The sequence below is a fragment of the Plectropomus leopardus genome, chromosome 10 (genome assembly GCF_026936395.1).
Source record: "Plectropomus leopardus strain MGB_pleo_1.0 chromosome 10, ASM2693639v1, whole genome shotgun sequence".
NCBI classification, from domain to species: Eukaryota; Metazoa; Chordata; class Actinopteri; order Perciformes; family Serranidae; genus Plectropomus; species Plectropomus leopardus.
Window position 1 is genome coordinate 26,450,216 of NC_142185.1, and position 12,331 is coordinate 26,462,546.

A 12,331-nucleotide genomic window follows, 5' to 3' on the forward strand; every position below is an offset into this window, starting at 1 on the left:
GGTTTAAAATGGACAAGAACATCATAATTTTGCATGTTGTAAAAATTGCCAAGAATCGCATACTATACTATGGCAAAAATGTCAGATTTTGACCCGTCCCAAAAATGCCTAAAAACGACATATTATAGCTCGTAGAGACGCATTATAGTATACAAAGTGGAAACAAAGGCCAAAAAAGGCAAAAAACGTCATAATTTTGCATGTTGAAAAAATTACCAAAAATCGCATACTATACTATGGCAAAAATGTCAAATTTTGACCCGTCCCAAAAATGCCTAAAAACGACATATTATAGCTCGTACAGACACGTTATAGTATACAAAGTGGAAAAAACGGCTTAAAATGGACAAAAACATCATAATTTTGCATGTTGAAAAAATGGCAAAAAATCGCATACTATACTATGGCAAAAATGTCAAATTTTGACCCATCCCAAAAATTCCTAAAACACGACATTTTATAGCTGATACAGACGCGTTACATTATACAAAGTGGAAAAAACTGCTTAAAAATGGACAAAAATATCATAATTTTGCATGTTGGAAAAATTGCCAAAAATCGCATACTATACTATGGCAAAAATGTTAAATTTTGACCCGTCCCAAAAATGCCTAAAAACGACATATTATAGCTTGCTGAGAGGCACCATAGTCTATAAAGTGGAAACAAAGGTCTAAAAAGGCCTAAAAGGTCATAATTTTGCATGATGAAAAAATGGCCAAAAATCGCATAATATACTATGGGAAAATTTTAAATTTTGACCTGTCCCAAAAATGCCTAAAAGCTGCATATTATAGCTTATAGAGAAGCGTTATAGTAAACAAATTGGAAATAACATCCAAAAAAGGCCAAAAACATCATAAATTAGCATATTAAACAAATAAGACTAAAGAAGCCATCGCATAATATGTCAAAAAGTAATGCCTAAAAATGACATATTATAGCTTGTAGAGACACATCATAGTATACAAAGTGGGGGAAAAAAGCCCAAAAAGGGCCAAAAACGTCATAATTTAGCATGTCAAAAAAAGGACTGAAAACGCCACAGTATAGTATGTCCAAAAAACGAACATAAATATGTTCAACATGTTTATGAATCAGTACCAGCAGCAGTTTGAGTAATCGTTGACCACTAACCACATGCAGACGGTTGGAAATACCCCAGCTGCAGGAAGAAGAAGGAGCTTCTACCCCAACATGACACCCCAAGGAAGAGAAAGATTCAACAACATTTCCACCGCCAGATAAAAGATATCTCGCTTAGACTCTGTGTGAGATGGTATATGTAGCTCCTTTAACAGGGAGTGAGGTAACTGTCATTTTTGATTTACGCTTTTGTCATTTTTATCATTGAATAAAGCCTGCCTCGAGCAGTTTTAAAGTTTTTCTACCAACTCTGGGTATTTGCCTTTTCATTCTTCTGAGAAACTGGTGAGTGGCTAAAACAGATAGTTATCGGACAAAAAGCAAACTTCCTGTTTGTAACACAGTTGTAATGTCTGAAGCTCAGTTGGTTAGAGCAAATGGTTGCAAAATCTGAGATTATGCGTTTTAGGCAGGTGATCTTTACAAGCAGCAGTACACGCCACAGAGGGAAAAAGAATGCCAAAAATAGTCTTAGTACCAGTTGGATTAGCTCTAAGAGTTTCCCAGGTTGTGACATTGAATTTAATCTTACTTCATCATATTTTAGACTGCTGTCCAAACAACAGTGTGAACAAGAACAGCAAAAACAGTCAACTTGTCAGCAGATTTAGCTCTGTGGGTTAGGTAGCTGGTTCGTGTCTCTAAGGTTGTGGGATCGAGCCCTACTTCAGACAGGTAACTTTTAATGGTTTTTGTCCAAAGACAAAGGGAATGTCAAAAAATATCAACACATTATTTTTTTTCTGCAATATTACAATGTTTCTAAATTGTATGAATCTACAGCCAAATTATATTTTATGGCATAAATAAAATATAATATTGGCTGATATATCTCTCTGCTCAATATAAGGATCATATGATGTTAAAATAGAAATTTCAGTATCAGCAGTGACATCTGTTGAAAACTCGACTGATATATGAGTCAGGCCAATATTCCTTGATTTCGACAGACGCATCTGCCGATACTGGTTTTAGCTGTTTTGGGACAACTTAACCTTATTTACTGGTCAAAACAATATATTACTCAACTTTATGTGCCTAAATTTGTTTTGCAACATCACAATCGGTGTCTAAGCTGTATGAATCTACAGCCAAATTATATTTTATGGCATAAATAAAATAAAATATCTGCTGATAATGTATATCTCTCTGCTATGCTGATATTAGGGTCATTTGGTGTTGAAAAGGAAAAATTCAGCATGGGCAGTGACGTCTGTCCAAAACCTGACTGATATATGAGTCAGGCCGATTATCAACTAAGTTTTCGGCAGGGAAAATTCTGTATCGGCAGTGACGTCTGTCGAAAACTCAGCTGATATATGAGTCAGGCCGATATTCCTTGATTTCGACAGACGCATCTGCTGATACTGGTTTTAGCTGTTCCGGGACAACTTCACCTGATTTTTCGGCCAAAATGATACATTACTCAACTTTACGTGCCGTAATTTGTTCTGCAATATCCCTATCAGTGTCTAAACTAAAAAAAATTTAAAAAGTTAAAAAATAATTTACTAATATACTATAATGACATAGAAAATTGTATCTGCAGTGATGTCTGTTGAAAACTTGACTGATATATGAGTCAGGTTGACTCTAAAATACATCCATGATGTAACTTTACTAAGCTTCCTATTTGTCCTCTCAACTTCCTGTCTCACAACCCAAATGCCTGTAACTTGACTGACTTTCCTGTCTCTTAACCAAACTTCCCTGTCTGTTGACCTCAGTTCTTGTCTTTCCCACAACGTCTTGTCTCTTGCCTGTCCTTCCTGTCTCTCTACCCAACTTCATGTTTTCACATCCTCTTTGGCTCTGTGCTTTGTCTTCAAAATTTACCTGTCCCAGGTGGGACTCGAACCAACAACCACAGGTATGCTAACCCTGTGAGTTACCCACTGGGCCAAACCTGCAGATGCTCTGCTGCACTCCGACATTCTCTATAGCTCACTATCAGCAGCGATGTTTGTTGAAAACTCTCTGCTTTGTCTTCAAAATGTACCTGTCCCAGGTGGGACTCGAACCAACAACCACAGCTATACTAACCCTCTGAGTTACCCACTGAGCCAAACCTACAGACATTATGCTGCACTCCGACGTTCTCTATACCTCACTATCAGCAGTGATGTTTGTTGAAAACTCTCTGCTTTGTCTTCAAAATGTACCTGTCCCAGGTGGGACTCGAACCAACAACCACAGCTATACTAACCCTCTGAGTTACCCACTGAGCCAAACCTACAGACATTATGCCGCACTCCGACGTTCTCTATGATATATGAGACGGGCCGATAATCAACTAAGGCAGGGAAAATTCAGTTATGATTCAGAACAAGGAGACAACTGCATGTTTTTTAACTGTTTCAAGTGTTCATTGCAAGCTACGTCATCGATGACTTATATTAGTTGAGCAGACAGATATATCATTCTATACTTAATTTTATTTATGCCATAAAACTCAAATGTCACGTGTCCCAGATAAGACTTGAACCAGCAACCTCAGGCACACAAACTGCCTGACTTATCCACTGAGCCAAACCTCTAGGCACTTTTTCAGTCAACATACTATATCATATCATTTTTAATGAAACTTTTTAACAAACGATACTATGACATTCATTAATGAAATTTTTAATGAATGAATGAAAATGAAATTTTTACTATGTCATTTTTTTTATTAAACTTTTTGATCCACTATACCATGTTGTTCTTTGGTGAAATTTGTCGAAATACTATGCATTGATGTTTTTTCATTAAAATTTTCAACACACTATACTATGATGTTTTATTCATTAAATTTTTTCGACATATTATACTATTTTTTGTGTCATTTGAGGTCATTTTTGACAACGTACTATACTATTATTTTTTGAGGTGATTTTGTTGAAATACTATACTATGATGCTTTTTGGTGGAATTTGTCGACATACTTTACTGTGTCATTTTTGGTTAAATGTGTAGACATACTATTTCGTGTTTTGATTAAATTTTTCGGCATACTATACTATGACGCTGTTTTGATTACCTTTTTTGACATACTATAAAATTTCTTTTCTTGGTGAAAGTTTTCGACATACTTTACAATGATGTTTTTTGATGACATTTTTCAACATACTATACTATACTACTGAATTTTTTTAGACATACTGTAGTATATCTTTTTTTTAGTAAAATGTGTCAACATACTATACTATGACTTTTTTTTATTACATTTTTGGACATACTATACAATTATGTTTTTTTGATTAAATTTGTTGACATACTATACTGTGTCGTTTCTTGGTGAAAGTTTTCGACATATTATTCAATGATGTTTTTTGACAAAATTTTTCAACATACTATACTATGACATTTTTATTGAACTTTTTTTCAGCATATTCCTGTTTTTAGTTACTCAATGAAAAAAAAAGTGTGAAAAAAACGGTTTCTTTGTCTGCCTCTGAGAACAGACCGACAAACCAGAAAATAAACATCTGAGAAGTTTCGCCTCACTATCTCATTCATTTGACGGTGTATGTTTAAACACTAGGACATAAGTCGATTGCTAGGCATTATTTTGGTCCCAACATGAACACATGAGCCGTCTGAACTGAATCCATCAAGAGCATAGATAACGTTATCGGGGTTTTCATAAAGAACCAGGCGATATGTATGGCCATAATATACCTCAATACCTTTTAGATGCATTAAAGTTGTATCATATAAAATGTTTACTCATGATGTCAAACTAGTACTGAGGGTTGTAAGCACCTGGCTGGCATCAACATCCATTGGTGGTCACAAGAGTGTGGTTAGAGGATACTGTATAGAGTGGCGAAGGGATGGCGAATTTTTGTAGGCCAACCAGGGAGTAAGCATGGCACTGTTTCCTTTGTCAAAAACCTTTTTGGATTTTCGGTTATCGCCAAAAATAAGCTCTGTGACGAACACAAGTTTATGAGACTTGCACGTTTTGTTCAGTGTGATAATCTTCACAGATGAATACCACTTTTATCTATCTATCTATCTATCTATCTATCTATCTATCTATCTATTTGTGTGTATTAAAGTGTAAATTAAATGACCAAAGCAAAAGGCTATTGTAATTCTGTACAAGAACTACATAGCGGTCGCACGTATTAAACGTCACCACTACAAACACTATAAAAACACGTTAAAACACGATCGAAAAATATTATAAACAGATAAATATATAAGTTTGAGTGTGAGTCTGTAAAGCTGTAACGGCGGACAAGTGGGTTTAATTTGTTTCTGCGTCCGCTGTGATGACGTCTAATGTCCCCGACAAACACTGTAGTCCCATTTAGCCACTTGTTAGCAACCACCTTTTCAAAGACGAGTAAAACTTTAAAAGTTAAAAAATCGTGTTGAAGCGGACGTGTGTTATGTTGCAGAACAAAACGTCTAAATACCTTAAGCCTGTGTTAACCACAAACACAAAAACCGATTAAAAAAAACGGACTTCCGCGTTTTAGGACTCATTACTTCACCACTCTATTACCGGCCCATACTATTGATCACCTGTTTGAATCCAAAGATATTTTCGTACTAAAGACGGCTGATGTGTTCAAGTTGGGACCAAAAATAATATCCAGCAAGCAACTCGTGTTATGTTTCAGCAGACGCAGTCAAATGAATGAGATAGTGAGGCGAAACTTTTAAAATGTTTGTCGGCTTTTTCTCAGAAGCCACGCCTACAGTCACATCTGTCCAAGCTAGTTTTGAGGTCTTTAATTTCTCAAAGAAGCATGCCGATTACATATGTTTATTGATTAGGGGACACTGACCTGTGTGTAATCAGATCGTCGGTGTACGTAGATGAGTGCCTTTTTTCGCCGCTTGTTTGGTTTCGATGATTGTGTTTGATACCGCCATAACACAGCTGTATTAGTACTGATCGATGAAGTCCTGCGGTTCCTCAACTCTGACAATCGTGTTATGTCGTCCTGTGTGTTGATTTGAAGTAAAGTCACGTCAAGTTTAAGGCAGATCTGATGTTTAATTTAAAGATAAAGAGCCGAAGTGTCGAAGGATTCTCTCGCGTTTGGGCGCTGCCATTTTTGAAATGAAATCTCACCGCGGTAGTCTCGCGATTACACCGCATGCCGATTCCAGATTGGTTGATGCCGAGGTGGGCGGGATCTCCGCTGCGCGTCATCAAATGCTTACAGAGGAGCCAACCAATCACAGCAGCGTGTAGTTTCTGGCAGATTTTTTTAACACGGGGGACTTAAAGCTTTCTCTCACTGCGAGATTCATATATTAACTACACAGACTTCACTCGTGCTAATCAAATGTTTACAGTTTCAGCCTGAATGTCCAGACCTCTTATTAAAAATCATCTAAAACTCAATTGCACACTGTCACAAAACATACATTTCTTTAATTTGTTCATTTTAAACTGGAAGATAAATGATGAGTGTCGCTGCCTCATAAATTAATGATACTGGTCGATATTTACTCAGGTAATCTAGCTTGTCAGATACAATTTGAGGTAGCTTTACTTGGGTAATTCCATTGGACTACTTTATTTCAGTGGGAAATATTGTACTTACTGCTACAACTGATTTATTTGACATTAATGTAGTCACTTTTTCATGGAGATTTAACTCAGCAGTTATCAAATTTCTGAAAGAAAGTGCAGTCACATAACCTTAAGTTAACCAACAACACTGTAGCTAAGAGCTAAGGCATAGAATGTGTCAAAAAAAATATAGTAGCTACTGTACACCATAATGTAGTATTTTAAAAAAGATTTAAAACGTCATCAGGCATAGTATGCCATAAAAAATGTCATGCATCATAATGCTTTTGGCCACAGCAATCGTCTGTGCAGGGGCATAAAAAGTCATTGTATAGTATACTTTATACATGTCAATTTAAAAAAAAAAAATCATAATATAGTGTGCTATAAAGACTTCAGTATAGTATGCCTAAGCTAAGTTAGCCAGCTGCTGAAAGTATGTTCTGACAGTGCATGTAAATCGTCTCATCAAACACTCGGCTATAAAGTAAATAATGTGTAATTTCCCAAATGTCTAGCTTTCCCTTTGCCATAAATGTAATTGAAGTCAGATGGAAATGAATATAAGTAAATATAAAACCAAGATTTATTGCTGAAAACATAGATATTGAATCAAAAACAACTGTTATGACAGATGTGGAAAAAACCTGACAATTTCTCTCCAATGATTTATAGCTTTATGTACACTTTGTCATAAGTTTTAACACAAAAAGATAAATTATGTAATTTGCTTATGTCATTTCCACATTAAGGCATTTTATATATATTTTATTCATTTATAAAATAGAGGGCATTACTGCACTAGCACTGAAAATACATAATCTTTCCAAGTGACCCCATAGAATAACCGGGCTCGAACTTGGCTCAACAGTTCTGCTAAAGCTGTTTTACCTGAAATGCATCACTATATGATCCCTGGTATACATACTGTATTTCACACCATATACATATATGAACAAAGGTTTAATACTGTGCAAACTGCAACTGCTAACAATCCCTTAGGGCCAGCAGAGGGTCAATTCTGCATGTCTGTGCTTACTGTTATTTTACATAGTCCAAATGTACAATGAAAGTATGATTGGCACCTTTCTGCATACAAATGACACAAAGTGTGTGCTCACTGACATACATGTATTGGGAACATTTTTTACTGTCTCATCTCAAAGCTCGAGCACACAAAGAATGTTCAATAACAACCCCCTTTGATAAATAATATCATACAAGTTATCACACTTTGGGAGCCAGCTTCCCAACATTTTCTCTGTAATTACTGTATATTCAACATTTTGGTTCACTCAACACCTGCATTCCTTCATTGGATGCATTTTTGATAAATAGAGAAATTAAGACCAATATTACAAATGCACTCAAAAGAGTTTTGTAAAGGTTCATACCTGCGAGAGTAGGCTGAGTTCATACAAACAGACCCATCTACAGTGTCCATGGTAACATGAAAGAGAGGCCCACCTCCCTTTAGGCCAAGTCAGGCGTCTTCTTCTTTCTCCCTACCAAGGAAGCTCTTCTTCCTGCAACGCTGTGGGGTCTTACCACTTCCCAGGAATGGGTGTGCCACACTCGTACCACCCTACGTAAGTAACATGTGACTTCCCTCCGATCTCTCCAAAGTGGACAGGTTCCTGTCTCAACGCTCTATAAAACCCTGGTACAAAGACACAGAGGAGGGTATAAGGATCTATATTATATAAGACTTAAAGTGATTTAATATTATTTTTTAACCAAAGTACCTGGCCTGCTCGGTAGCTGGTCAGCTAACATCTGTGTGCCGGTTCGTCCATCCAGAAACGAGTCCACAAATTGACAGTGGTCCTCGCCGTGCCCCGTCTGATCTCCAATATTGTAGAACTTCCCTACAGACAAGACAGAGGAAGTAGGTTGCAAGCTGTGAAAATAAATCTGAGTGCATTGTAAATCTCGATTGTCAGAGTTCATATTAATATGAAATTGGGCTCATCAGGAAAGGGTCATGGTGTGTTATAAATACACAGTCCAGGTTATTTTCTTCAGGATACCTAAATTCCTCAAAGTGTTTAGGAAGCTTTTAAATGTTTGCATGGCCAGTGTTTCATTTTATGCTGCTGTGAGTTACTTTGACAGCATTACTCCCAATGATAGGAACAGAACAAACATATTTATCAGTTTTAAAGGAAGAAAAAATGCTCTATTGTGTGTGAGAAAAAAATCACAAAAAATGTCATCATATGCAATAAAAAGTGTCATTAAAAATACATACATAGTGTAGTCTTCCATAAAAAATGTCATAAAAACATCATGGTCTACCATAAAATTGTCGTTAAAAATAGATAGATAATAGAGTAATGTGCAATATTAATGTAAATAAACGACATAGTATGCCATAGAGTTTCTGAAAATAAATGTCATAGTAATGTATGACATAAAAAGTCACAGAAAAGAAAACACCATAATAAAGTATGTCATAAAAAAGTCATGAAAAACATTTTAGTATGGTACGCCATGAAAATGTCATGAAAAACATCGTAGTATAATGTGCCATATATTTCATAAAATGTCATAGTATAGCATGCCATAAAAATATCTTTAAAAAGACATAGTACAGTATAATATAAAAAATGTCAATACAGATGTCATAAAATAGTATGTCATAAAAAACATAATGGTTTAGTAGCCATAAAAAATTACATCAAAAACATTATAGTATAGTATGTCATAAAAAATCATTAAAAACATAGTATACCACAAAAAGTCACAATCACAATCACAATTTAAAAAAATCCTTGTATAGTGTGCCATAAAAATGTCACAGTATAGTACGTGATTAAAATGCCATAGTATTATATACCATAAAACATGTCATAGAAAGTGTCATAGAATAACACTTTGTAAAAATGTCATAGGAAACTTTATAGTATAGCATGCCATAAAAATTGTCATAAAAAATCACAAAAAGTCATAGTATAGTATGCTTTTAAAAATGTCATAAAAAAACTGCAAAGTATAATCTGCCACAAAAAGTGTCATAAAAAATAATGTACCGCGAAAAAAACTAGTATACTGTGTATACTTGAAAAATAAATGAATTGTACTTTTCTCTCTAGGTTGAGGCCAAAATTAACCACTAATATAAATGCAAAATGTCAACTGCTATCCAATTAAAACAAGGATGCAAGGACTTCAAAAGTGATTTGCTTTGTTCACATTTGTCTTGGTGAGAAATTACCGTTGAGAGAGTCGCTCAGGTAGATCTTGTATCTCAAGGAGTTGCAGAGCTGGATGCCCACAAACTTTCTGTACCAAGTTCTCTTCACATACTGTTTTCCATTGCATTCAGAGTAATCATCAGATTTGAATGGGAACTGAGTCCAGATGGCATCTTTGCCTGTGAAGAAATCATTAGAGGCTTAAGCATGGTCTTTGTTGTCTGTATGAACAGCACTGATGCTAATAACAGTCTGATAAGAAGAGAAAATTATCATATTCACCTGAAACATGCTCGCTCACTCGTGGATCCGCTGTAAACGTGAGAGAAAGGTGCAATGAATAACGTCATCAAAACGACTCAGATTTAACACAGCGTCCTGAGTAATCTCAAATCATTGTGCTAGACAAACCCAGACTTGTATCAGAGCCTTTTTGGCATAGTATTTACAATATTCAGCCCCAACAGGCTGCACTTTGATTGCATGAGGGCAGGAGGCCAGTTAAGCAAAGCTCTCCCCTCTCTGTGTTGTCATTGTGAGTTTAAAAACACAACATTTGATCAGCTTGGGGCTGTTGTTCAGCTGCTTTAAGCTGCTGCAGATTTATCTTTGTTCAGAGCGCTGTGGTCCAGGTGGATGTTAGAAATGAGCCTTGGAGGACATCTGGTGAGCTGACAAGGCCCTTGAGTCTTAATCAGTCAGACCCCAGTGCAATGTTGAAATCATTAGTCTAATGACTGCTTAATAGCCCGCCTTCAAAGCAATGCTAATGACTGCCTGGTAATTAGAAATGTGTACAGTGGCATTAACATGCAGCTAATTAGTGTCTTCTGTCAGAGCGAATAGATCAGGGTTTATATATAGTGTGACTTTAGTTGATAAGATGGTTTGTAAAACTTGCCTGATTCTGTGCTGAATGACACGGGATCAGTGGAGGGTCCTGCTCCCAGCTCATTCTTTGGTGTTACTGTGAATTCATAACTGAAATAAAACAATAAAAGACATCATCTAAACTTTGAAAAACTTTAATCTGAATTCCTCCCAACCTCAAGAACTGGGGTGCATAATATTTTCATGCCTTTGACAGCTAAAAATGAATGTTCGCAGACACACACACGCGCACGCGCACTCATGCACAGAGCTGATGGTTATTCCACGTGCTGTGTTCAGATGTCCTGGCAGTAGATGGGCCAGAGAAACCCAGCCCAGAGGACAGTTTTTGTGAGCTTTGAGACTCCAGATGCTGAGATCTAATTAAAGACTCAGTGAACCTCTCCACCCAGATTTACTCGGCTTTTGTTTCGATTTGGTCATTTTATATGTACGAAAACAAACAAAGTTCACTGCAAGATGTACAAGTATTCTAAAGATACCTGTAAGAAGCACGCTTACAGCCTTTCAGTGTCATTAAATACTCTTCTCATGATCAGATCTACAGTAAAACTTACTAGTGTAATCCGCCAGCGGTTCAGGCATACAGTATTTGTTAAAGTTACCCCGTGGAGTTTCCTTGTAAACAAACAACTATGACATTCACTCACCAAAAATGCATTTGTGTATCACTGTGGTCTAAAAACATGCCGAATGCATGTCTTCCCTCATAAAACTCACAAAGGCAGTTCTTAAAAATTGAAACCTGCATTGTTTACAATGGATGTATAAACACAGTTCTGACATTATTTCATGGAACTTTCAAAACTTTTCCATGACTTTTAATTGGTAATTCTCTTTTGTTTGTTTTTTGCCAAACTTGCTCTGCTTTTGTAGAACATTTCAGTTTCAAACTCTATTCAAGCAAGGCATTCCTGGAGGAAAAGATGGAACATTGGGAGAAAATTAAGGAACATACGTGATGGTAAACAAAACGTCTCACATTGACGTATACCAGAGCTACGTTAGGTCGTCTGCTACAGAAAAGAAATCTGCTGTTGTGTTATATTACGTGGAAGGTTATGCATGGAGGATTATTTTAACAATTCAATTACACGTAACAACATTCCATGACTTTTCCCCAAAACTTTCAATGATTTTTACTAATTCCATGACATTTGCCGGCCTGGAAAATGAGATTTTCCATGGCTTTTCTAGACTTTCCATGACCGTTGGAACCGTGTGTAAAGAGAACCACATACAGGTTGGAGGCAGGGCTCAGTTCATTACTATGGAAGTTGCTCACTGGTGCATGAATCCAAAAAAGTTCTGACTTCCCAGGTATAAAATTACCCAGATTATCAGCGTCACTGGGCCCATTGAGCAAGCAAACAGGCTTTCATGAGCTGAGCTGCTAACTTCTGCCGGCCGAGCTGCTGACTTGATTGGGAAAGGAATGATTTAATCTTGCAGCTCTTCTAGATATCTTATATGTTACCAGACCAAATGGATCAAATCCTGATTGTGAAATTAGTCATTTTGCAGGGTTGTGTTGCTCAAAATATGTATTCACTGATTTACAGAGACCTATTTCCCCAAT

The 12,331-nt window shown here is 36.5% G+C and overlaps 1 protein-coding gene across 4 annotated transcripts in view; it reads right to left on the minus strand.

The window, feature by feature from the left end:
- Positions 1-7,228: 7,228 nt before the first annotated feature.
- Positions 7,229-12,331, minus strand: part of abi3bpa (ABI family member 3 binding protein a) — a 39,240-nt gene continuing 34,137 nt past the window's right edge. For all 4 annotated transcript variants that reach the window (XM_042494817.2, XM_042494818.2, XM_042494819.2 and 1 more), the window contains 5 exons: positions 10,763-10,842; positions 10,144-10,173; positions 9,882-10,040; positions 8,410-8,532; positions 7,229-8,324 (listed from right to left, as the gene is read on the minus strand). In XM_042494817.2, the coding sequence (XP_042350751.2) occupies positions 8,209-8,324; positions 8,410-8,532; positions 9,882-10,040; positions 10,144-10,173; positions 10,763-10,842 (508 nt within the window). In that variant the 3' untranslated portion in view covers positions 7,229-8,208. The remainder of the gene's footprint in view (positions 8,325-8,409; positions 8,533-9,881; positions 10,041-10,143; positions 10,174-10,762; positions 10,843-12,331) is intronic.